Source organism: Dendropsophus ebraccatus, chromosome 1, assembly GCF_027789765.1.
Source record: "Dendropsophus ebraccatus isolate aDenEbr1 chromosome 1, aDenEbr1.pat, whole genome shotgun sequence".
In the NCBI taxonomy this organism is placed as follows: Eukaryota; Metazoa; Chordata; class Amphibia; order Anura; family Hylidae; genus Dendropsophus; species Dendropsophus ebraccatus.
Window position 1 is genome coordinate 34,252,666 of NC_091454.1, and position 27,595 is coordinate 34,280,260.

Consider the following 27,595-nt stretch of genomic DNA (forward strand, 5'->3'; position numbering starts at 1 on the left):
TAATCTCAGCAACATTGTGTAGCTAAAAGTGTAGATATGGGTGTGTAGTTTCCATGTAGAGGCCACGTTCAATATAGCAAATGTGGGAACCTAGACTAAAAGGTGGCAATGCACCTTCAATAACTGTTGAGCACACACTTGTTCAACAGAAAGCTGTCCTGCCCATATGAACAGTGCACACATATCGGGAGGTCACTGGTAAGTAAGCTGATTTTGCCTACTGGTATTGATCTTAAACCACCTAAAAGGGGGGGAACTCTGGTGCCACAAAGTTATACAGATGTGTAAATGGCTTCTAATTGAAAATCTTAAGCCTTCCAGTACTTATCAGCTGCTGTATGTCTCTCAGGAAGTGGTGTATTCTCACCAGTCTGACAAGGTGCTCTCTGCTGCCACCTCGGTCCATGTCAGGAACTGTCCAAAGCAGAAGAGGCTTTATATTGGGATTTGCTACTGATCTGGACAGAGGTGGCAGCAAAGAGCACTGTGTCAGGCTGGAAAGAATACACCACTCCCTACAGGGCATACAACAGCTGATAAGTACTGGAAGACTTGAGTTTTTTTGAAACCGAAGTAAAAATAAACCTATAAAAAACTCTCTGAAATCAGCTGCTTTGAAATATTTTTTGTTGTTGTCGTCACAGTACTCCTTTAACCCCTTAAGGACAGAGCCTGAAATGGCCTTAAAGGGGTATTCCCCCCAAAAGCAAAAAAAATGTAATGCCCCCAAACCTAGTTATTCTTACTCACCAAGTCCCCCCGAGTATTTTGAGCCATCTCCCATCTTTCTAGCTGCTGCCGTTCCTGAGTTACAAGTTTTTCTAAAACATGGTCTATAATCAAGAAGATAGGAAACTACATTTCCCATCATACAATGCTTACGTCTGATGATGGCAATGTAGCAGAGCTGAGATGGTGAGACAGTGTAGCAGAGCTGAGATGGTGATGGCATAGCAGAGCTGAGATGGTGATGGCATAGCAGAGCTGAGATGGTGATGGCATAGCAGAGCTGAGATGGAGATGGCATAGCAGAGCTGAGATGGAGATGGCATAGCAGAGCTGAAATGGTGATGGCATAGCAGAGCTGAAATGGTGATGGCATAGCAGAGCTGAAATGGTGATGGCATAGCAGAGCTGAAATGGTGATGGCATAGCAGAGCTGAGATGGTGAGACAGTGTAGCAGAACTGAGATGGTGATGGCATAGCAGAGCTGAGATGGTGAGACAGTGTAGCAGAGCTGAGATGGTGATTGCATAGCAGAGCTGAGATGGTGATTGCATAGCAGAGCTGAGATGGTGAGAGTGTAGCAGAGCTGAGATGGTGATGGCATAGCAGAGCTGAGATGGTGATGGCATAGCAGAGCTGAGATGGTGATGGCAGAGCTGAGATGGTGATGGCATAGCAGAGCTGAGATGGTAATGGGGTGTTGCCGGAAGCGCCGTGGGCGAGCGGCTCAGAGCAGTTGATGGCCGGGGGGGGGGGGGGGGGGGGGGGGGCGAGCGGCTCAGCGGTATTGATGGAGGAGGGGGGGGATGCGGGCGAGCGCCCAGCAGCAGGTGACGGGGGACAGTGTGCCGCGGGACCGCGGGGAAGCGCCGCGAGCAATTGATGGGCGCTTACCGGCGGCCCCGCGGCTCTCAGCAATTGTAGGAGGGGGTGGGGGGCTGCCGCGAAGTGCCACGGGCGTGCTCTGAACAATTGATGGACGGGAGGGGGGTGAGGGGTGCCGCCAGGAGCCGCAAGTGACGGGGGAGATCGAGCCGCTGGGCGCCGCGGCGCTTACCGGGGGCCCCGCGGCTCTCAGCAATTGACGGACGAGGGGGGGGGGGTTTGGATGGGGTTTGTGCGGGCGAGCGGCTCAGAGCCATTGATGGAGGGGGGGGGATGCGGGCGAGCGGCTCAGAGCTATTGATGGGGGGGGGGGGGGGGAGACGGGGTTGCTCTGAGCAATTGACGGAGGGGGAGAGGGAGGGGTGACGGCTCCCACAGTCAGGGGGTCAGCTCTGGGGCTGGGGGGGGGGTGCACACGGTACCGGTGGCTGCTGTTAGAGAAGGAGTCAGTGACAGCTGCACTGATTGATCACTGTCTCCCTCTCTAACAGCAGCCACCGCCGTCCTCCTTCACTTCAATGGGCTGGGTTAGCGCTTCTAACCCAGCCAATCTGAAGAGAAGGAGGACACGTGATGCCGTCTCGGAGGGTGCGGGCCAGGAGCAGGGAGCCGTGTCGGAGTGGACTGAGAGCTGATGATTCTATGCAATCCGTGGGGGTGGGGGCACCTAGATAACAGCAAAGCTGTGCAGAATCCGTAATAACTTTATATTGAAAAGATGGAAAGCTACTGGTGGGCAACGTATTAATGCAAAAATAATTTTGGGGGGGGGGAATACCCTTTTAAGGACAGAGACAAATTTTATGAATATGACCAGTGTCACTTTATTCATTAATAACTTCGGGATGCTTTTACCTATCCGGCTGATTCTGAGATTGTTTTCTCGTGACATATTGTACTTTACATTTCTGGTAAAATGGAGTCGATACTCATAACGAATCTTTATGAAAAACACCAAAATAACGTGAAAAATTGTGAAAAAAATGCATTTTTCAAACTTTGAAACCTTTCTGCTTATACAGAAAATGGTTATGCCACATAAATTATATATTAAATAGCATTAGCAACATGTCTACTATGTTGGCGGCATTTATTAAACTATATTTCATTTTTTTTAGACAATAGGAAGCTTAAAACATTAGCAGTAATTTTCCAAATTTTATGTAAAATTTCAAAATCAGATATTTTTAGGGACCTGTTCAGGTTCAAAGTGTATTTGAGGGGCCTGTATGTTAGAAAGCCCCACAAAGGACCCCATTTCAGAAACTGCACCCCCCAAACTCTGCAAAAGCACATCCAGAAAGTTTTTAACCCTTTAGGGGAGTCACAGAAATAAAAGCGAAGTGTGTAAGAAATTTGAAATTGAATTGAAATTTGATTTTATTGTAATCCAATATCTTTCATAATGATAAACCTATTAGCAGAGAAATGCACCCCAATATTGATTTCCCCGTTTCTGCAGTTTATAGAAATACCCCATATGTGGCCCTATTGCGCTATTTGACACAACCACAAGCCTCAGATATAAGGGAGCGCCTAGTGAATTTCAACGCCTCCGTTATATTTGGTCATTTTTGACCGTACCATTTCAGGTTGGCAGAGGCTCTGGGGTGCCAAAACCTAAAAAAACACCCCTAAAGGCACACCATTTAGAAAACTGCATCCAACAAGGAATGTAACAAGGGGTGCGGTGAGCATTTGGACCCCACAGGTGCTTCGCAGATTTTCAGAACAACAAAATTCTCTTTTTTACACTAAAATGTTGTTCTAGCATTCATTTTTCATTTTTACAAGGGGATAAAAGAAAAAAAAAAAAACACCAAACATGTAGCGCAGTTTCTCCCGAGTACGGAAATACCCCATATGTGGACATAAAGTGCCAAGCGGGCGCAGGACAAGCCTCCAAAAGGGAAGGAGCGCCAACTGGCCTTTGCAAGCTGGATTTCAAGGGCCACGTCGCATTCACAGAGCCCTCGTGCTGCCAAAACACTGGAAACCCCCCACAAGTGACCCCATTCTGGAAACTACACCCCTCAAGGAATCTAACAAGGGGTTCAGTGAGCATATGGACCCCACTGGTAACGGGCACAAATGTGGAACAATGTGACGTGAAAGGGAAAAATTTCATTTTTTCACTTTCACGGCACAAATGTGGCCGTCATCAAGGGGTCCATATCCTCACTGCACCCCTTGTTAGATTCCTTGAGGGGTGTAGTTTCCAGAATGGGGTCACTTGTGGGGGGTTTCCAGTGTTTTGGCAGCACGAGGGCTCTGTAAATGTGACATGGCGCTCATCATCCATTCCTTTTAAATGCAACATGGCCCCTCGAAATCCATTCCAGCCAAATCCAGCCTCAAAAAGCCAAATGGCGCTCCTTCCCTTCGGAGGCTTACCCTGCACCCGCATGGCGCTTTATGTCCACATGTGGGGTATTTCCGTACTCAGGGGAAATTGCTCTACACATTTAGTGTTTTTTTTTATCTTTTAACCCCTTGTGAAAATGAAAAAAATCAAGCCAAAACCAATGATTTAGTGTAAAAATTAAACATTTTTTACACTAAATGTTGGTCTAGCCTTGATTTTTTCCTTTTCCACAAGGGGTTAAAAAAGTAAGTGAACATAAAACGTGTAGGGTAATTTCCCCTGTGTACGAAAATACCCCACATGTGGATATAATGTGCCATATGGGCAGAGGGCAAGCCACCAAAGGGACAGAGAGCCATTTAGAGGCTGGAATGGAGGATGGAGGCCATGTCGCAATTACAAAGCTCCTGTGCTGCCAGGACAGTAGAAACCCCCCACAAGTGACCCCATTCTGAAAACTACACCCCATAAGGAATCCAACAAGGGGTACAGTGAGCATATGGACCCCACTGGTGACGGGCACATAAGTGGAACATGTGCCATGAAAATAAAAAATAAAATTTTTTCATTTTCACGGCCCAAATGTGGCCGTCACCAGGGGGCCATATCCCCACTGCCCCCCTCGTTAGATTTATTATGGGGTGTAGTTTCCAGAATGGGGTCACTTGTGGGGTGTTTCTACTGTCCTGGCCGCACAGAGGCTTTGTAATTGCATCATGGCATCCTCTAATGGGAATGGCGGCCATACCTATTTAGCTGGGGAAAAGGGACCATTCTAATTTATTTGGGGGTATTAGGCCAATTATTAGTTTATAAGGTTAAAAAATGACAGGTGTCCATCAAACTCAACCTGTGTTAATCCAGAGGAAGGCAAAAAAAAAACCTCATGAGGCAGACGACAGTAGCCTCATCACAGGGGAAAAATTCCTTCCCGACTCCATAATGGCGATCAGAATAATCCCTGGATCAACGTGACCCCTGAAATAGGAATAAGGGACAGAATTTAGATAATGTAGAACTCAGATGACGTGTGGTACGCCTTGAAGCGATCCAGTATGCAGAGGCCGAATAATCTCCCCACTAACTCCGAGGATGGGGGGGCATCTGGGGGCTGGATTTGGGTGTCCCTTCCTTCATACACTGTGTTCATTCTTTGGATGGACGACGGAATCCGCCCGTGCATAGAATGGAGTCTATGACACGGGTGGAGACGCACGCCTCCATCAGTCCGCCGGCGGGTGCCAGCTGCGGAATGCACAAAGGGTTACCCTTCGCCATTCCGCAGTGTGCACGTACCCTAAATCTGTAAGTGTACCCTGAGGTACTCTCACAGAGTTTGTAGAATTTCACGCCATACCGTCATCTCTTATTGGGACGGTACTGGCGGAAAAGACGTGTCTGGGGGGCAGCGTACGCTACGCTACCCCCCAGACACGTCACTGGATGATGAGGATGAATGGAGGAAAGAAGGATCCCCCATTCATCCTCACTGGCTGTTTCAGTGTCGGAGGCAATAATAACGTATGCGTCCGACACCGAAAACACCTTGGGGGCCATCTTTATACGGGGATTGGTATATACGATATGTAAATGTGTAGTGGTGTAGTGTAAAACTTTATTCCATGTAGTGTGGTGTAGTGTAGTGTTTTTTAAGTGTTTTTTTGACAGTAAGAAAAAATATCCCTTCGCCAAAGAAAGGAGCTGCTGATAAATGCCGCACTTATGTGCGGCACTTATCAGCAGCCAGTGGCGGTAGGATATAGGGGGGAAAAACGCCCCTACGCCAAAAAGGAGGAGTTGCTGATCAGCGGCGCACTTACGGGCGATGCTGATCAGCACTCAGCGGCGTTAGGGCGCAAAAAAAAGAAAAAAAAAAAAATATCTTTTTAACCCAAAGCAACTGATCAGTGAATGATATTCACTGATCAGCCGCTAGGGGGCGGTAGAGCGACGCTACCGGAGATTACCAAGGCCCGCCGAACACGAGGACCCGAGCGATTACGAAGATTTCCGACGCTGGACGACCGAACCCGGAAGTGACCCGAAGAAGACGCGAGGACGGCACGGACCGCAGATTGTCGCTCCGGACGCCCAGATCAGGTGAGTATGGTACACCTGCACCACACACACCTGTTCTGCACCCCTCAGCTACCTAGCTGAGGGGTGCAGAACGCGACAAAACTGTTTTTTTTACAGTTTGATCGTCATGATGGGCCGGCCGGTACTGGCCGGCCTATCACGGCGATCGTGGGGGTGGCATCGGCGCCATCTTTGTTGGGGACACTAATGGCGATTGGTGGGGTCTCGGACAGCACCAAATCGCTATTGCTTTCCGGGTCACCGATGACCCGGAAAGCTGTTTTCAGCTGCTATATGCTGATCTGTATAGATCAGCATATAGCAGCGATCACCGGCACAGGAGGGGTTAATCACCCCCCGTGCCGACGAGCAGAGATGGCCTGCTATACATTATAGCAGGCCATCTTCCCCGACCGCTGTGTGTGAACACACAGCGATCGGGGAAACATCGGGCGTAAGTATACGCCCGTTTGCGTTAAAGCCCCCCCTGCGGGGGCGTATGCTTACGTCCGATGTCGTTAAGGGGTTAATGCTGACAGGCAATAGTACAATTTTTTTTTTTAATCCGACATGGAGAGAGAGGAGCAGCTGCACATCACACCTATGGCTGATACTAATGCTGCTAAGCCTATTTTAAAAAAACAACTTCAGGATGTTGGAATATGTATTGATCAAGACATATCGCCCCGTGTACCAACGTGCAGGTCTCCTGGTTCACACAGGTCCCTACGCTAACTCCACACAGTGTCGGTCAGCGACCGCCACCCCCGCAAAACGTGCACATGCAGGGAAGGCACTGTTTTTTATGCAGCCGAGAGGCTCTAGTGTCAGCCATAGGTGAGGTGCAGCGCTCTTTTTCTTCCCTTTTTCTTCTCAATTAGCAGGAGACATCTGAGTGCATGTGCTTTTATCCCTCCTGTTTGTCCCATTCTATCTGCAGTAGCAATGGTGAGCGCAATACCTTATCCAGACTTGTGCCGTTTGGGGACAGCTTCCTCCGCCGGCGGTGCTGGCTGGGAGTTCTTTGGGGGGGCATTTTGGGTCTGGTCCTGTGGCATGGGGGTTGCAGGGCCATTCCATGGCCCCCCTTCCCTGCCCATGCACGCCTGCGGGGGTGGTGATCACTGACCGGCACAGTGTGGACTTAGTGTAGGGACCTATGTGTATCAGATACCTGCACGCGGTACATGGGGCAGTGTGGCTTGATCAATTCATACACAAAATTCTGATGTTTTTTATGCAGCCGAGAGGCACTAGTGTCAGCCATAGGTGTGAGGTGCTATTTTTTTACCGCCCCCCCCCCCCCCTTTATGCAAACTGCTGAGGACAGGGCTTGGTTGCTGCAATCACTTGGATGTTGCAGAAAAGTAAACATAAATCACAGCAACCATCACAGCGTAGGCGATGGAGTGACAAGGGATTTCATAGGTAAAGGTTATTGTATTACAACTCACGCTGTTAAACTAATTTCTTAGACTCCTGGACAAGCCCTTTAATTGTAATAAGAGACAAAACAGGATGAAAAGAGGAGATTAAGGGGATAACTGCTGGGATGGGTTTTATTTTTTCAGCTTTTTCTATGTTTAGTGATGCCGCTATAAGCTGGGGACTCTTTAATTTTCCATCTCCTTGAATTCTCATTAATGTTCCACCATAAACCACTTTGCGCGGCTCTATTTCTTCGCCATCCTCCTGTTAAATAAAAATGGTATTGACCTGATAGATCTGGTAATCTGCATTTATAGCCACCTATTCAGCTGAATTTACACCCGCAGCCAAAATACCATAATAGAAATCCAACATGTTTTAATGGAAGCAATTCATTTGTTGTTATTACCATCACTGACTGCAGCTTGAGAGAGTCAAAAGATTACATTCTAGCATTTCGACATCAAAAAAATACAGAAATCATTCCTCCGCTGTAGCAGTGGGTGGCACGCTACTAACTTAGGAACGGCGTAATTATATTTAGCATACATGAAATGGAAAGGAAAATAAAATGTGATTTTTTTTCCAGGCTTTTCATAGAAAATGCAAAATGAAAGAGGATATAAAAAAATTAAACTATTGATGTAGGAGGTCTGCTCATTCTGGAGTTGGGCTTAAAGAAAAGACATGGCTATAAAGTGCCTATACAGTATGTGAGAGCACCACAGAAGATTAGAGGCTTGACGTTTCTCCCTAGAGGGACACCACATAAAGGAGAAGTCTGGTGAAAATTTTTTATTAAAGTATTGTATTGCCCCCCAAAAGTTATACAAATCCCCATTATACACTTATTACAGGAAATGCTTATAAAGTGCTTTTTTCCCTGCACTTACTACTGCATCAAGGCTTCACTTCCTGGATAACATGGTTATGTCACTTCCTGGATAACATGGTTATGTCACTTCCTGGATAACATGGTTATGTCACAACCCGACTCCCAGAGCTGTGCGGGCTGTGGCTGCTGGAGAGGATGATGGCAGAGGGATGCTCAGTGTCCCTCCAGTGCCCTGTGTCCCTCAGTGTCCCCCTGCCATCATCCTCTCCAGCAGCCACAGCCGCACAGCTCTGGGAGTCGGGTCGTGACATCACCATTTTACCCAGGAAGTGACATCACCATATTATCCAGGAAGTGAAGCCTTGATGCAGTACTAAGTGCAGGGAAAAAAGCACTTTATATGCATTTCCCGTAATAAGTGTGTATTGGGGATTTGTATAACTTTTGGGAGTCTAAATAATATTTTAATAAAAAATTTCACAGGACTTTTTTAATAAAACTGAAAGGTGCCCACTAAAGTTGTAGCAGAAAATCAACACGTGCCCGTTTATTAGCACTTCAGGCTACTGGTCTGGTTTGCTTAAGTTGTGGCCACGTACAATCATATATTCCGCGCCAAGTGTGTCAAGAGTTCATGAGGTATAGACTGCTTTGATGTGTGCTACGCTAGAGGCATACAGTGAAACTATTGGGATTAGTTGGCTGACTGGGTGCTTATGGATAACTTTGGGGTTACACAAAACCTTTGCCATAAATGTGATGTGAATACAACCAGTAGTGGGAAAGAACCAGACCGTGTATTAACTGTATAGTATACAACCTGGGTGGGGTTCACATAGTTAACCTCTACAGTCTTTGCAGATTACACAGAATAAAGATGAAAATTCAGCCACTGCATCCACACTGAAAACCTGGCTATTCCCGTGTTTTAAGACTCGCAACTGAGGCTCCACGGACCCCTTTTTTGCATATTTAAAATTTATCATTAGGGACAATATATCAATGGAGACTCTTGAGTGAGTACTTTGTTTGATTTTTTTACTGATCTCCCTGAGCTCAGTGATTGCAGTGTTTTGTTGGTCTACGTTGCATTGCCCGTTAGACAGAATCCTGCTCCACACTGACGAGGGGCAAATAGCCTGAAACAGCTGTCTTCGGATGGATATCTGGCTTTGGGAAACCCTTATCACGTTGCAGTACACGCAACAGAGTCTGACTTTGATGCAAAAGGGGCCACCCTGGTATTTGCCTATTCATGTTCCAATACTCGTAACCAAGTGGGACTTAAAGGGCTATGTATCAGAGTGTTTTGGTGATCTCCCCATAGGTAGGGGCACCGCTTGGCAACAGGCTTTCCTTTCCTGGAGGGATATCTGGCTATTCCTGTGTTTTGAGACTTGTAACAAGGCTCCACAGACCCCTTTTTTGCATATTTAAATTTATAGGGGGCAATGTATCAATGGAGACTCTTGAGAGAGTACTTTTACCCTGATCTCCCTGAGCTCAGTGATGGCTGTGCTTTGTCGCACTGGTAATCAGAGGCATATCCTTGGCATACAGTAGAGTGGTGCTTATCCACACCCTGGCTATCTAACCATGAATGAGTAAGTGACGTGTTACTTATTCATAGCCAAAAATCTGTGCCAAATATAGTACAGCAAGGATTCCCATTAAAAGTGATAGAAAGCTTTTCTAAGCAGTTACCAATGGAATTTTCAGCTTTTATTGGCCAAAACTGTCTCCAATTTCGGCACAGAATGCCTGTTTGAGCAAGATGTCATCTTCCTGGCACTAGGGTGTACAAAGGACACTCAACTCTCAGGGCTACAATATGCTAAAGCCCGTTTATGCTTCCATGTCCTGTACACGCTGTGGAACTAATGCTGTGAATCTGAAGCTGTGTAAAACAATATAAATAAATCAGGGTATACAATGCAGCATAAAATCAGCATAAAATTGTATACACTACATGTGATCAAACTCTTAAAGTGATACTGTCACCCCCTTTCTGTATGAGGACTTCTCTACACAGCTGTAAAGCCCAAGTTCTGCAGTCTTTATACCTGCTTTATAGAGATTTCTTGGTGCTTGATGCTCTTTATCATTGGTGGATTGTGCCACCTGGGCAGGGCTTGACAACCGTTGTGCCACTTTGCCCCGTCCACATCAGCATCTAAGCCCCTAGACCTCCAGGCCGGCCCAGGTCTAGGCGCTGATGACAACGTGGAGAGGTGGGGCTATGGCGCAGATGAGGACGTCGTTCGACCATAATCTGGTGAGTATACTGCACCACACTTCCGGGGGGGGGGGGACACGGGGAAGGGGGCCATTTACTAACATAACACCCATTACAAAGTTGTATAACTTTGTAATGTGTTATTTAGTAAATAATTTTTAAACGCCACACTACCCCTTTAAGCATCGCCCCTACAGCACTGTCCACCAACAATAACATGCATTTTTGAGTGCAGAGACCTCTAAGAAATCCTTTATATGGTAAGATATGAAATGTCCACAATATAAGCTTAAGAACGGTGCTAAAAACTTTTTATGGAAACGGGGTTTCAATCACTTTAAATGTATCATTTCAAAAGCCTGTGGTAATTGTGCAGGGCCCTATTACATGAGAAGCAGAAGGCACAAGGACCATTCTTAAAGAGTAACGGTCATCAAAAAGTTAGTGATTACAGTGCTTCTCACTGCTGAGACCACTGTGATCAGGAAATCTAGCTGGAGAGAGAACGTGGAAGCATCTACTTCCTGGCCGGCCACCAATTCCGACCATGTAGTCTCATAGACACTGTCGGAATAAGCTGTGAAGGAGATACAGCCAGAAAGTAGATGGCGCAGCTGTGATCTCTCCCCGGCTAGGTCTCCTGATCACAGGGGGTGTCAGGAGTGAGACGCACTGTGCTCAATAACTTTGACACGTCAAATGTTATTTATGATAACCAGTACTATTTAAGAAAGTTCCCTGTGCCCTCTGTTTCACATCTACTGCACAAGTGCCCCAGTCCTACAGGCTTTTGAAATTCTAACTTTAAGGGTATGGTCCAACTTACTGTGTACAATGCAGATTTTATGCTGTGTACCCAGATTTATTTATATTGTTTTACACAGTATCAAATTCACAGCATAAAATCTGCAGTGCATACAATACATGTAAACATAACATAAGTTATAGCAGTAGTTGTACCGGTCCTTCACTGAAGCTAAGGGGGCACAGACAAACATTAGGAAGGGGTTGCACAGAAAGCTATTTGCTATCCGCATCATAAAAGTGGCTTGCACCAAAAAGTTCAATGTCAGTTCACTATAAACAGTAGTGACGGTTCAATGAATAATCTATTATATCAAGTGTTATAAAAGCTCAGCTGTAGTTTTCCAACCTATCCAGTTAACTTCATTGTTCCCTGTAGGAAATATGTAATGCAAGTTGATGCAGAGACAGTATAAAAAGGGCGAGGCACAAAGCCCAGGAGTCATGCGTGCAATGGTCAGAGTCTGCATGATACAGAAAGAAACTGACTGTGAAAACATCAGGCAGTTCTCTAGCTGACTGGTCATTTATAGATGTCAGAAGACACTGCTGCCACCTGCAGGACAAAGTAGGGAATACAGCAAAGGTTTTAAAAAAAAATAATAATAAATTATGTATTTGGTTGACTTACGTTTTTTGCCATTGATGTGGTCCAAGAAGTTGATGGAATCTTTCACTACACAGTCACAGACATTGCAGTAATATCTGAAAAGCAAAAAAAAATCATATTGACATGCCTTTAGTTTATAACAGATACTGATGAACCCCAACAGACTTCAGTGACTTTAATAGGGCCCAATGTGGTTCAATACTTTTATAAAGTCATTATAATTTTCAAAACAATAAAGGGAAACTTGGATGAATACTATTAATGCTAATATTAACAGAGCCCTAGGCTACAAACTCTCAGGAGAAATCATAAGAAATTAATCCTGTACAATGGGGTATCAGCTGCAAACCTCTAAGTGTCACATGGAGAAGACTTTTGTAGGCAAATTTCCATGCCAAAAAGTGATTCGGAATATAAAAATCTCTGTCATACTCAGCATGGACGTTTCGGCATGTGGTGCAGATCTGAAATCTACAGGATGTACATTTTGGCATTAGATGTGCTGCAAATGGATTATGTATTTTCGCCCATTTGTGGCCATAACAAAGCAAAATGGCTGCTGGGATTTATCTAATGTACCTTAGATGTAGCAGAGTTGATCTTGTATTGCAAAGAGACTGAGCAAGTGTAACCACTGGCACTGGACACATCACATGGACGGACGAAAACTAAATAAAACGACACCCGTAGGCTCTATAAAAAGTATGTAACAGTAATATTTAGATACAGAAGTAATATGAGGGTAATCTATAATTGTGGAACCTCCATTTCAGTATATCAAACTATAATCTAAGACAAATGCACTTAGATTTCCCACTGTTTTGCGCATACAGTTCATATGCAGACCTGTGTCTCTATGGTTACAGACTACAAACAAAACACTGCATGTAGTCTAATCTCACCAACATGTGACTTTTAAATGCCACCCAGCAGTTTCAAGTAAGGTCTTTCACCCAACCAACCAATACCAAGCTTAACACCCATGAAGGGCATGAGCTTTAAAACAAATAGGTATTTCTTGATTCTAGAGTACATAGAGCTAACTTGCATACTCACACCCCACCTCCAACCCCTGTAGGACTCCCTATTTTAGGTTGGTCTCGGCAAGAAAGAATACCACATAAAAATTTCATCCAAGGTCTTTAATCCAGTAAGAGCCCCTGCACACTACGGAAATCTGGAAATCTTGACTTGAAATGTCAATTCTCTGGGCGGATAGCAGAATCCGCTTGAGGCAGGGGGTGGGGTGGGGGGGGGATGATGGGAAAAGGGTTGTGGGTGAGTGACGGAATCCCGGCGCGCGCTGCTGAGATAAGTCCAAATCTCATAGAGAATGAACGGAGCGTCGAACTCACGAGTTTTTCCGCGGGGATATCTCAGTCCCGGGACCGGCCAAAGAAGCGGGACCCAGGGCGATCAAGTAAGTATGAGGGGCTCTAGCAGGGGGTCAGGAGCCTGTAACCTTGGCACCCGGGGTGACAGGTCCTCTTTAATGATCCAGCCCATGTGCTGGGCGAACACAGGTGGGGAATAGGAAGCAATCTGCATTCCTAATGATGAAGAGGGTGGGGAGGAGGGACAGAGAGGTTGTGCAAAGTTAGGGCACAGATACTCCCGTTTGGCACGGGGCTTCAAGTTTAAAAGTATTTTTTTAGGACAATAACTGCATCACCTGCCGAACGGATCACAGGACAAATCTTGGATTAAAAGCAGCTATCTGAAGGTACAAGTAGTTTGGGGGGGGGGGGGGGGGGGGGGGGTCAGATTGTGGGTACAGAGTCACTTTAAATCGTTGGACAATTACTTATAAAAAGGACAGTCTTCTTCCTTTTGCACTTGAAGTAACTTGCAAAGCCTCATCATATCATTAGGGACATTGAAATCTTTTCATGAAGCCCCCATAGAAGGCTAGCACTCAGATAGTAGTGTACACTGCCCAGCAGCCATAGCTACTTGCTTATTCCTGCACCTACTACCTGTCCAGCTGTGATATGAGAACACATAGATAATGCGCTGGCTCCATTACAAGCTGCGGCTCTCCAAAGCCCTTTGTAAAGAGTGAAGAGGTCACAACCTGGTATTTTGCTCAATAAAGAATGCCCAAATCCCATAACTATGAAACATTCTAAATGATGTTTTCCAGTGCAGCAAAATACCAGGCACGCGGCTCGCACCCTCCATATAAGCTATTTACTTTCTGTTTGATATTTGGACAACCGTGTCTTCTCGAGTGAATCAATAGATTTTTATTAGTTGTGGGTCAGCGGCCACTACTAAAGAGCACCAAGTATTCTTCTATAGGAGAAAGAAATACAAATCAGTCTATGCACACTGCACAGTCTGGTGCAATAAAAAGCAAAGTCATCCTTTTAATATCCCCAAAATATGACTGTAATATAATAAGAGCAGCTGGAAACTCTGTGACTTCACAACCTGTACTATTCTTTAACTTACAGTGCCCATAAAAAGAGAAATGCATGTACGGGCCGCAAGGTTCATTCCCATACTTTCTTAAAGAGCACCGTTCATGACAATAGATCTAAGCACAGTGTGAAGGGCAGGGAGAAAGGGGGCCACAGCGGGCCCTATTACACAGTCACAGAGCGTTTGTTCTGGGTTTGCCTATACCAAAAAGCTTTAAATCCTTCCCAATAGATCTATAGCACCATAGATCTATGCCCTCTCTATTATTATAGCACATTCTTTTGTCTCGCAACTGCTCTCCCATATTGCTGTCAAGCCAGAGGAAGATACTCAGAACTAAGGCTGGGCGATATGGCCAAAAAAGAAAATTTTTTTTTTTTTTAAATTGGACTCCTTAATTTAAAATCTCGATTTTTCTCCTTGCAGCGTCAGATACTATTTTAGGGTATAAACCCACACACCGTATATGCAGCAGATATGCAACAAATACGCAGCAGATTTGTTGGTACAGATTTGATGCTGTGTTCAGTTATTTAGAACTAATCTGCTGCGATTTTGCTGCGAGTTTGCTGCGTATCGCAGCAGTAAATACGCTGCATATACGGTGTGTGGGTTTATACCCTTAGGGTACAAACCCACTTGACGTATTTGCTGCGTGAATCAGTCTTAAAAATAAGCAGGCAAAACGCAGGTTGGCTTTATACGATTGTTCTGCGTTAAAAAAAGCAATTGCGTATTTTTGAAGCATGAAGCTTGTTGTTAGCAAAGCATCAGTTGTTAACAAGCTGTGTGAAAAACGTATGTAGCTTCATGCTTCAAAAATACGCAATTGCGTATTTTAACACAGAACAATTGTATAAAGCCAACCTGCGTTTTGCCTGCTTATTTTTAAGACTGATTCAAGCAGCAAATACGTCAAGTGGGTTTGTACCCTTAATGACATTTGAGACAATTGTAACAGTTGTGTAAGTGCTCCCCCTGTGCCCCCATGTAGTAGACAAGCCCCCTTTGTGCCTCCATGTAGTAGACAAGCCTCCTCTGTGCCCCATATAAGTAGTTTTGCCAAATATGTGCCACTCTCTGCCCCCACATACTATAGGAGATTTTCTTTGTGCCTCCATCTACATAGGGTATAGTGGTGGAGGTATAGTGGATAAGGGTTGTAGAAGTAGTAGTAAAGGAACAGATGAGGGGCAGGGCATTGCTAAAAGTCATGGGGTCCAATGAAACCTTGAAAACTGGGGCAGACGGGCACATACCAGGCATACCCCTCCTCCTCCTTTCACCCCGGACACACACGTTCCCCTCCCGGACAAATAGAGGTCCCCGGTCTCTGGAGGAGGCGGCCACAGGGACTGCAGGATAGGGTGACTGGGGCAAGAGGGCAAATACCTGGTATACACCTCCTCCTCCTTTCACCCTGGACAAACACGTTCCCCTCCCGGACAAACACGGAGGTCCCCGGTCTCTGGAGGAGGAGGCCACAAGGACTGTGGGATAGGGTGACCGGGGCAGAGATGGTGGCGTCTCTGCAGTTACTGGAGGAGTACAGCAGGACCGGGCACAGTGCAGACCCTCAATCCTGCTGTACAGGTCCTGTAATTGAAGTGATGCTACCATCTTTGCTTCAGTCACCATGTCCCTGTGGCCTCCTCTTCCAGAAACCGGGGACTTCCACATGTGGCTGGGAGGACAGTGCGTGTACTGTACGGGTCAAGAGCGGGGACAAAGGGACGCTGCTGAGCGCTCTCCTTACCCAGGCATTGCTTCAGCAGCTGGAGGCCGCCACCAACACGTCTCCCTCCCGCATCAAATGATTTTTTTCCAATGATTACAAAAAAAAAATAAAAATCTAATTTATTCCCAAGTTCTGGGCAAATTAATCGAATGAATTCAATTAATCGCTCAGCCCTACTCAGAACTAAAGTTTATAAAGGGAATTTTCTAAGAGATACATGGACTAAAGCTTATGACTCTCTTCACATGTGTGCCTCAAACCCCTCCAAAACTATATACAACGTACTGTCATAGAAACATTCACCACTGGTCTGCAGAGACGTTGATCCTTATTACCTAAAACAAAGACCTCTTCTGTTAGGGCATGCTGGGAATTGTAGTTTGCAACAGCTGCAGATCCACAAGTTGTGAAAAATCTGGTCTAGAGGGCCCAACAGGTCAGTGCATTACAATGACAGCCTACGGACTTTAACAGGTTCTATGTAATTCTTTGTTTCACCTGCAGAGGAAGTGAACTGGGATGCTGGATTCCTCCTTACAGTCGATCACTTGGGATTAACATAGAAAACTCCTTGAAAACACCCTTAGCAAAAGACGACCATCTTCTATTATTCGGTAATTTTTGATTGGAGATGCACCTCGCCATGTCCTTCATGCGACTGGCAGCGGTCTGAAGCGAACAGGGACAACATTTTCCCTTCTTTAATTAAAAGATCATTTCCAAAAGCTTTAATTTTAATAAGTTACTAATACTATCACTAAAGCCGCTAGCGCCGTCATGTTGAGATATTTCCACGCTAGCTTTAGTGACACTAAACCTAGTTCTTCCTTAATCTTCCAAAAATACTATTTAATTAAATGGTGTTATTAGTCCCGTATACTTCGGGAGAACATCTAGAATGGATAAAGAAGCAGGTGTCCAACAAGTCACCCATGTTATAGCATGGTCAGCATCGGTGACCTGGTGCTACTGTCAGATGGAAATAAAGACAATAAAAAGTAGTATTTTTTTTGTTTTTTTTTACATATAGAACTCATCTGTTGGAAACGTCAATTCGAGTTCTTTACAGATGACAAACTGAATGAACCCTGCCAAATGAATACACAATACAAGAAAACAGAAGAAGCCGCAAAGAGCGGCAAGAATAAAATAGACCTACTGCTAAGTTAGGCCTGATTCCGGCAGACATACTGTAACCATGTTTATCCGTCCAAGATGTAACATCTAGTAACAGCCGGAGACCCCGCACCTCTACTGCACAAAATTTACAGCATAGAAATCCCTATGGTGCTGTAAATTCTGTTCTGTACAGCTATAGTGGATTGTGGAGTCATAGGCTGAATACAGAAGGCTTTTTTTATCATTTTCTATTAACATAGATTTGGGCATGTATTGTGTGCCACAACAGACCCATTGATTTCAATAGAAAACCCACATGGTAGTTCAGTTGATTCAGGATTTCCAACAGCGTATTGCTAATCAGTGGTGTACACACAGGGCACCGAGGATGAAGCCAAGCTTGTTATAGGATGAAGGCAAGTTTTTTTTTTTATAGTTATTATGCTAATTAGGTGTTTTAGTGCACCGAGTGGGACTACTGCCCCCTGCACACTGATCTGCCCCTTCTGATGGATATCAGTAGAGCAGCCGGCCAGGGGAAAATTGGTGCAGTGGGGATGGTAGTCCTAAAGGAGTAATTGTGGTTGGTGGTAGGCCAACTTGGCTGTGACATACTGATGTGGACCCTTTTCTATTATACCTAATCTACACCAGGTTCCCTTGACCCAAACGTAATAGTCACTAAAGGTGTCTATGTCACGGTATTAATAGTGGTCAAGACATGTATTAAGCCGCCAGCTAAAGGACCCTATGCGGACGATGGAGGAAATCAGCAGTACTCTTAAGCATCCTCTTCTCATAGACAAAATCAATACGCTGCACAAAGTGGCGATCACCAAATCATTTCTCAGTAAGTGGAGACTTATGTGTACCGCTTTGAGCCGGGGAGGAGAGACGAGCGTGGATGACTCATTTTCATATAGTAAATAGTAATGTAAAGGCTTGAGGGCATACTTAAGGCTGCTTAACCAGAAGGGTCGGCTACCTTGGCACTTTAGGATGATTTCTGATCCTAGACATTGCATTTATGTCTAGTTAATGATGCTCTTCGATTTCTATATTAGCTTTACCTCGCCAACTTTTCCCCAATATACTACGAGATCTGGGCTTTCTAAATCTTGAAACTGTATCTACACCTATTCGGATACTTGCTGTTTTTAAAAGCGGTCAATAAAATATAAAAAAAGAAAAAGGCAGCATTGACCACCCCACCCCCTTCATAGCAATAAAGAGATATACCAGAGCTACAATAGTGGATAGAAACTATAACTGATGAGCATTGGGAGATTTTTTTTTTTTTTTCCCCTTTAAGCAACGTTTCCTGCTACTTTTTTTTCATGCTGTATATGCCACAGTTTAGATCCTCTTGGCTTTTTGTGTACTATACTAGCAGGACTGTTTGCTTTCTTTGTTCTCAACCATGAATAAACTTTTGTTTCTAATTTATTCTCACCAGATGAAGCATTATATTGGACATTAGAATTACAGAAATTCAAGGATGTGACCAAGTGCTGCACGCTTTCGTTTTAGAAAACAAGTCAAAGTCTTTGTGGCATATTGTCTCATCGATACTGTCACCGAGTTGCAGGCAGCCAATGAAAATGCACTTATTGATCACCAGTATACTTGATCCTATAGAGGAAAAGCTACGATTTCTAGCTTAAGTGCACATTATAAACATCATTGTATTTTCTTACTAGTGATGCCAGCAACTAACAGTATCTTCATGGTCAGTATTTATGTGGATTTAACCGCCCTTGACCCCACCACTTCCAATCCATTGTTCTATACACAATAAAGCCAGTAAGCTTTGCCCTTAGGCAAAATTAACTAAACTAATGCACATTTCTATATAGAGACAGATGCAAAAGGAAGGTGAAGCCTCAATTCCTCATTTAGTGCCGGGTCCATCTTTTACTTCCTGACTGCAGCACAGTATAGTATACTGGGGCACAATAGTTCTAAGTTGTGTTTTTCTATACAGTGATCCCTCAACATATGATATTAATTGGTTCCAGGATGACCATTGTATGTTGAAACCATCGTATGTTGAGACCAAAACTCTATGGAAAACTGGTTCTAAATCCACCAAAATGAGGGGAAAAAAAAGAAAATTTAAAGGAAAATAAGCAGCTAACTAATATGGATACAGCAAGTCCGCTAGATTTCTTTTTTTACATGTTCCGCAGATCTGGATTGTCTGTATAGCATTGTATGTTGAGTTAAGTTACGATAGTCCAGAAAGGAACACTGTATGTTGAAAATATTGTATCTTGAGGCCATTGGAAGTTGAGGGATCAATGAATTACAGAGGGGAGGATGAATATATGGGGGGTAGTAACATTCAGGGGGATGCTATTTATGGGGGGGGGGGGGGGGGTTTCTAGCAGGTCATTAAATAGCAGCAGTAAGGGGCAACAGTGGAAGCAGTAAGGGGCGACCAATGAGAGTCTCAGAAACTGGGACACTGTCTAAGCCAGGGCTGTGGAGTTGGAGTCGTGGAGTTGGAGCTAGTTTTGGCTGGAGTCGGAAAAAAATGTACCGACTCCGAAAATGTAGAATTGAATTGTGCTATGAATTTTACAAGTTTTGCTCATGAATATATATTATGAGCAACATTGTAATAGGATACTGGCCCTATTACATAAGGGTGGGGTCAGGGAATATATCAGTAATAGGACACTGGCCCCATTACATAAGGGTGGTCATGGAAAAGTTGTCGGTCACTATTTGGCAGTTTGTTTCTGAGCTGAAAGAGTCCATTGAGTGGGGGGGAGATCTGTGCTGTTCTCTTCCTGGATGCTGGATGATTGTATATGAGCAGCAGTGTAATATGAAGATATCCTGTGTAATATACAGGAGGAGAAGACATAAGTAGTGTAGCAGTAACCTCTGTCCTCAGTGTGGCGTTTTCTCTCTGGGAGAAGATTGTGTGTTTTTCTTCAGTGTTTCTTCTATGGCTGCAGCAGGCTGTGTGTGTGTATGCTATGGCTGCAGCAGGCTGTGTGTGTGTATGCTATGGCTGCAGCAGGCTGTGTGTGTGTATGCTATGGCTGCAGCAGGCTGTGTGTGTGTATGCTATGGCTGCAGCAGGCTGTGTGTGTGTATGCTATGGCTGCAGCAGGCTGTGTGTGTGTATGCTATGGCTGCAGCAGGCTGTGTGTGTGTGTGTGTGTGTGTGTGTGTGCGCGCGCTATGGCCGCAGCAGGCTGTGTGTGTATGCTATGGCTGCAGCAGGCTGTGTGTGTGTATGCTATGGCCGCAGCAGTTTGTGTGTGTGTGTGTGTGTGTGTGTGTGCTATGGCCGCAGCAGGCTGTGTGTGTGTGTGTGTGTGTGTGTGCTATGGCCGCAGCAGGCTGTGTGTGTGTGTGTGTGTGTGCTATGGCCGCAGCAGGCTGTGTGTGTGCTATGGCCGCAGCAAGCCGAGTATATGCGTGTGTGTGTGGTGTGCGCCATGGCTGTAGCAAGCTGTGTGTGTGCTATGGCTGCAGCAGGCTGTGTGTGTGCGCGCGCTATTGCATGCCCCCACAGTGACCTTCTATATCACTATGTGTGACCCCTCTCTATATCACTATGGCTGACCTGTATATTACAGGTATCTAGCATTGTTAGCAGTGTTTCTTTAAGTATGGTGAATATTTAGTTAGAAACATAGAAGACTGTCAGCAGGTAAAGACCACCTGCTCCATCTAGTCTAATTGTGAGTAGTTCAGGACATGGAGGCTGGAGACTGGCTGCATCCACTGCACACACAGGAGAATCTGCTTTATATACAGTATTCCTTTATTTACTCAGAAGTCACCCCAGGATCATGTAGGACATTAGGGAGAAGCTGCTGAGCCAGTGTGATAAATAACTCCCCTGGTATATGACTGGCCATTTATGAAGGAGCAGGAGTCGGAGTTGGAGCTGCGGCTTACCGACTCCACAGCCCTGGTCTAAGCTCTGGTCCCTGCTCTCATCACAGCAAGCTGTGAATTGTATGTTCTATAACAGGCATGTTATAGAGATCGGCGGTGCCATTGGAGATCAGCAAGGAGATCAATACATTTCCTAGAGCTGGCCCACTGACAGATTATAACATGGGCGGTCATTCGGACCCCTCAAATTATAATCTGTTGCAATGTCCTAACTTCTAGACCGCAGGTTTAACAGCTTTCAAACCTGCGGCCTAGAACGTGCCTAGCACAGGAAGGGAGTGGATGATGTCACTACGCTGCCTGTGCGGAGACGCGACACAGCTGATGGTCACACTCTACTTGAAAAGCTATGAAGCAGTAGGTATGGTAGCGCTACCCAGTGTGGTGTGAGATGTGGCTGAGCCGAGAGCGAAAACGGGAGGTAAAGTGGACCTACATCTGGACAGAGAGCTGAGCAGGATCTGCGGTAACCCTGGAGTGTCAGGAGTCCACAGCAGGAGGTAGCCCTTACTGGCACCAGAGAAGCGGATTAACCATGTGGTCAGAGGGAAAGTAGAGAGTCCAGGTGAACCGAAGGTGCATTGGGTGACATTTTCTTTGAATGTTGAGCCGGCCAGCGTAACTAATGAGATACTGCTGTGGGGAGCAGGGCTACTGTGTGGGCCTCTACTGTTCGGGGGGCTAGCTACTATATGGTACACTATTGTGGGGACTGCATGGTGCACTATTACCATGTGAGGCACTATTGTGGGGATTTACACCCAAGCAATGGGTGACACACACAGCTCTGAAAAGTGTCAGAAGCGCTGCTATGAAAGGGCCAGAAATGCTGCTTGCATGCTCCAAAGGTTGGCCCGCGACTTTGTCCAAGTTTTTTTATTTAGGCCCACTGTGTATTGGAGTTTCACGAAAATATAAAGTACATGACGGGGGGGGGGGGGGAATGGGTCATCAAAATTAAAGTCAGTGGATGCCGATACTGGATGCTAAGGGGTGCCTCCCAGTGAGGAGACCACCCAACCACCCTGATACGTAGCCCCTTAAGTCCCACTTGGTTGTGGTATTAGGACGCAAATAGGGAAATATCAGGGTGGCCCCTTTAATGTCAGAGTCTATGTTAGTTGCGAGTATTTTGACATGACAAGGAAAATAACTAAGCCAAGCATCCATCCACAGAAAGCTGTTTTGGGGTATTGCCCCTCGTCAGGGTGGATTAGGATTCTGGCTAACAGGGGGCAATGAATAGTAGACCAGCAAAACACAACAGTCACTGAGCTCAGAGAGATCAGCAAAAAAAAAAAAAAAAATACGTACTCAAGAGTCCTAAAAAAAATTAAATATGCAAAAAAGTGTTGTTTTTTTGCATATTAGAATATAGCAGCTTTCTTCCAAAAACAACACCACTTCTGTGCTCAGGGTGCGTGAGGTATTAGAACTCTGCTCCATTTACTTCAATGGTACTGAGCTGCAAAACCATACAGAACTTATTTATAAGCAGCCACTTGGATTAAGATACACAAATGACATTTGGGGAGGGAAAAATAAAAATAAATAATCACCTGTACACAATCATTATATCAGTATATAATTATTTCTTTAAAAATATATATAAATATTTTATTACATCTTTTATTTTGCAGTATGCAGTCGGCTGATTTATACACGGATTCTTTTATTTTATGATATTGATTTTTAAGACGTTTTCTGTGACACGTGAATGTGGAGAGCGCTCGGTGGGGGGCCTGTGAAGCATGCTCGCTCCTTTTCTATTCTCTCAGTGCTTTAAGCCTGTGTGTCGGCGTCTCCTCCCACTCTGATATAGCTGTGCAAGTTGTGGTTTCTGGGGAAAACAAAGCTTAGAAGCCTTTTCAGAAAACAGAACGTGCAGAAGAGAGCAGAGGAAGAGGGAAACATGACTGTCTATGGTTAGTTACATGAGGCATCAGTGTAGTAGTGCACATAAGTCTACACAGCCGCTGTGTAACGGGAGGATGCCTTTAAAATTATTTGTAAAATTCTATCTTTTTAGATGTGTTGGACAAAGGAAACAAGATTCCTGCAAAGATGCACATAGGGGAGATTTATCAAACATGGTGTATAGTGCCCCTAGCAACCAATCAGCTTCCACTTCTCATTCCTCACAGACTCTTTGGAAAATGAAAGGTGGAATCTGATTGGTTGCTAGGGGCAACTGAGCCCGTTTCACTTTACACCATGTTTGATAAATCTCCCCCATAGCCTTTAGCCTGCTACAGTGTGTGTTTCTTGCGTTTGTAGTAATTACAGTTTTTACACTTTGCAGCAGTAATATATGTCATGTAGGATCTTGTCTGGAGTATTTAGGCCTCATTCACATATCCGTAATGCAGCCTGTAATTGCGAACCACACTACAGATGTGACTCTTCAGTGGTTCACAATTCACAGACCTCTGCATTAAAGACAGTGATCTATGCCGCAATTGCAGGTCAGCACTAGGATGGGTCCTTTTTTTGATGTATGGATCATAACCTCATACAAACGTGTCAACTGAGTCATTGCAATGCATTGGTCCCAACTACGGACGTGTGAATGAGGTCTTAGTATTATCACTGGGTTTTATATACTTACTCAGACTAAGACACCTCAACATCATTTTTTTTTTTACAAAGTTTCATACCAACGGCAGGTCCAAACACGGTGCCATATTGCCCAATTTTAATATGAGGCAACTGAACAAGTGTGTTCTTACAATAATCCCTTACGTTACAGTATTATTTGGTACCAGGATGACTACTGAAAGTGAAAAGTATTGGCCCAGATTTTCACATGAAAAAAAATATGTAATTAGCCCAAAGCAACCAATCATAGCCAAGCATTCATAACCTAGTAAGCTCTGGTAATTCCAAATAAATGCCCCTGATGTCTATACGTAAAGGAAGCATAGGAGTAATTAAAATGAACCTGCCATTACCTTCATGCTGCCTGAACCTAAAGACACTGGGGTGGTCCGCACCAATGACATGCGGTTCAGGCTGCATAAAGTGATGACAGGTTCCTAGCTTCCCATCCCAGAAAAGCTTCTTCACGGAGGCCCCAAGTCCTCTACTGTAATCCCACCAAAACGACAAGACCCTCCACCATAAGAAAGTTTGTGATATGAAAGATGTTCTTTGCTCTAGACAATCTCCACTTGTTAGTAGTAGTATTACACAGCAATGTCCCATCTTAGCCAATGATCGTTGACGTGACGTCACATGCCCATGATAAAGGGGTGTGTCATTTTTTTTTTATTTTAATTATTCAAATATTAAAAAAAAAAAAAAAAAAAGAAAGATAGTCTGAACAACCTTTCAACTAGGGACATTTTTCTGGTTTTGCCTCTGTATTTTAGCAGCCCACTTTTGGCAGGTCAGAGACGACCGCGTTCAGACCCTGACCGATCATGAGTACAAGAGGGGAGGGGATCGCTCTGCTGTGGTTCGCTCCCCGCTCTGTTAGTGAAAAGAATCGGCCTCATAGCTTTCATTCTGAGTTACATAAAGAACACTCAGACCTGGACTGATCAAAACTTTTGAAAAGTCAAAAGTTTTTTCAAACAGTGACACTTTAACCCCTTCAAGACAAAGCCCTTTGACGCACAAAAGTCCGGGTCAAGATTAATGCAATGTTCCTCCCCGCCTTCTAAGAGTCATAGCGCTTTTATTTTTCCACCTACAGGGCTGGTTAAGGTGTAATTTTTTGCCCCATGATGTCTGGTTTTTATTAATATCGTATTGGTGTAACAGAAAAATTGTGATTGCTTTATTTTTTTGTGATATATAATTGAATAAAGTCAGCAATCCTGGTGCGTATTTTTTTCCCTACTTACACCGTTCACCGTGTGGGAACAATAATGTTATATTTTAATAGATCGGACAATTCCGCACACTACGATATGTAATATGTTTATTTATATTTTCATTTTTATAATGGGCAAGGGGGTCTTTTAAACTTTTATTGGGAGGGGGTTTATAAGGGTTTTTTTTTTTTACACGTTTTAACTTATTACACTTTTTCTTTTTCACTTTTATTCACTGTAAAATATGCAATCATTAGATTGCATATTATGATCTATGCTATGCCATAGCATAGCATAGATCAGTGTTATCAGCGATCTATGCATAGAGCCTGCCTGAGAGCAGGCTCTATACATGGATCGTCCATCCGACAGGACGAAGGTAAGGAGCTGTCGGCACATGCGAACGGGACCCCCGAAGCACGGCTGCGGGGGTCTTGATCACTCAGTGACAGATGCTTGATCTGTCATTGAACACCTTAAACGCAGCGATAGATCGGTAGATCACGGCATTTAAGGGGTTAATGAGAGTGAGCTGCGGGATCGCAGCAGACTCATTACCTGTGGCCCCGGACACTGATGTGAGCGGGATCGCTCTCACTCCATCGGTCCCGCTCACATCAGGAAGCCCCGTCAGTGCAGGAACGTATATATACACATTCCTACTGCACGGAGCATGTGCAGTAGGAACGTATATGTACAGATTACTGACGGGAAGGGGTTAAATGACCTGTTATATTAATTATTTTGGGCATTGTGGATATGTGGGTAATTAATGTGTAATGTATGTAGTAAAACTTTTTTTTGCATCTTTTGCAATTATTTCCACTTCACAACATTTTTTTTTTTTAAATACTAGTATATTTAAAATATTATATTTTGTGTCACTTTAACACAGGTTGCTATTACAGCTGCACTAAGGTTGCTCTTACAGTAGTCTAAAAAAAAAAAAACAGACAGCCCTGTGATCCTTTTTATCCTTTTTCCCCAGGGTAGACTGCAAATAATTTTCGAATTGTCATGGCAATCAGAGTTACATAACAAAATCAAAAGTTAATCCAATCCTGCCTCTTCAGGAGACTAATAACTAGACCTATCTGTGACAGCCCCAGTTATTAAAAAAATAAGTAGTAAGCAGCCAGTCAACACCACTCAACTACAGCAATGCCAAAGGAAATTGTTTTAGACTGAGGACACTGCACTGTCTAGCTGTTAAGCAGTAAAAGAAAACTTTTGATATATCACAGAGAACTGTCAAAAGTTTGAATCGGTTGGGGTCTGAGTGTTCACACTGTGACCGATCAGAAGAAGCAGCAGAAAGATGAACACACTGCCGTGGCTTCCTCTCCCCACTCTGTGTCTGTGTTAGACAGTTCCATTTACTTACATTATGCGGCTGTGCTGGTCACTGGACACAGTGTCAGGTGTAGAATGCGCTGATTGGTCATGGTCAGAACGTTTAGACTCAGACCATGTAAAACGTTTTTTTCTAATAACAGATCCACTTTAAGGTTTAGGTCCCTGACCCACTGAAGTCTAACACATGTGGGTCCATGTGATAATGCATTATATGTACCTACAGTACACAATAAAGGGTTGTTGTTTTTAGCACATCCTTTATATTGTCAGTTAGGAAAACTGTGCGGAGCGCATAGTGTAATATTTCCCCGGAAAAACCCCTCTAAACACATGACCCTCAAATGTATGGTCCATTTACACGGTGCAATAATTCACCCAATGGAACGATTAATGTTTTTGAAGTAACAATGTGTTTTTTATAACGATCAGCATTTAGACAGAACAATATATTGTTTGGAAAAATTATTGCAACTGTTTTGAGATCACTTAAAGCGACTCTGTACCCACAATCTGCCCCCCCCCCCCAAACTGCTTATACCTTCGAATAGCTGCTTTTAATCAAAGATCTGTCCTGGGGTCCGTTCAGCAGGTGATGCAGTCATTGTCCTAAAAAAAATAAACTTTTAAACTGGCAGCCCTGTGCCTAACGGCAGTGGCCTAGATTGTGTATGCATTAGGCTGGCATAACCTCTCTGTCCCTCCTCCCTGCCCTCCTTATCATTAGGAATGCCCCAGGCAGATTGTCTCCTATTCATCAGCTGTGTCAGCCCGGCACATGGGCTGAATCGTTAAGGCACCTGTGCAATGTTCAGACAGGAGAAAATGTTCCAGTTGCATTGCTAATGATGAAGAGGGTGGGGAGGAGGGACAGAGGGGTGGTGCAAGTTTAAAAGTTGTTTTTTAGGACAATAACTGCATCGCCTGCCGAACGGACCCCAGGACAGATCTTGAATTAAAAGCAGCTATCCAAAGGTACAAGCGGTTTGGGGCGGGGGCAGATTGTGGGTACAGAGTCGCTTTAAGCCTATCTCACACATAGGGTGAATCAGTGAAAAACTGCTTACATGAAGCGATCTGCGAATTTTCAGTGAACGACAGATGATGATTTGAGAACTTGTTGAAAGATCACAATGAATGATTTATCGCTCGTTGCTTAATGGTTCGCTGTGTTTACACAAGCCGATTATCGCTCAAATGCGATCATTATCGCGAAAATTCTAAAAATCGTTCCATGTAAACGCACCATAAAA

General features: G+C 44.5%; 1 protein-coding gene across 1 annotated transcript in view; it reads right to left on the minus strand.

The window, feature by feature from the left end:
• ZMAT2 (zinc finger matrin-type 2) overlaps positions 1-27,595 on the minus strand; it is a 47,305-nt gene that overhangs the window by 15,846 nt on the left and 3,864 nt on the right. The window contains exon 4 of the mRNA XM_069969445.1: positions 11,991-12,064. Within this exon, the coding sequence (XP_069825546.1) occupies positions 11,991-12,064 (74 nt within the window). The remainder of the gene's footprint in view (positions 1-11,990; positions 12,065-27,595) is intronic.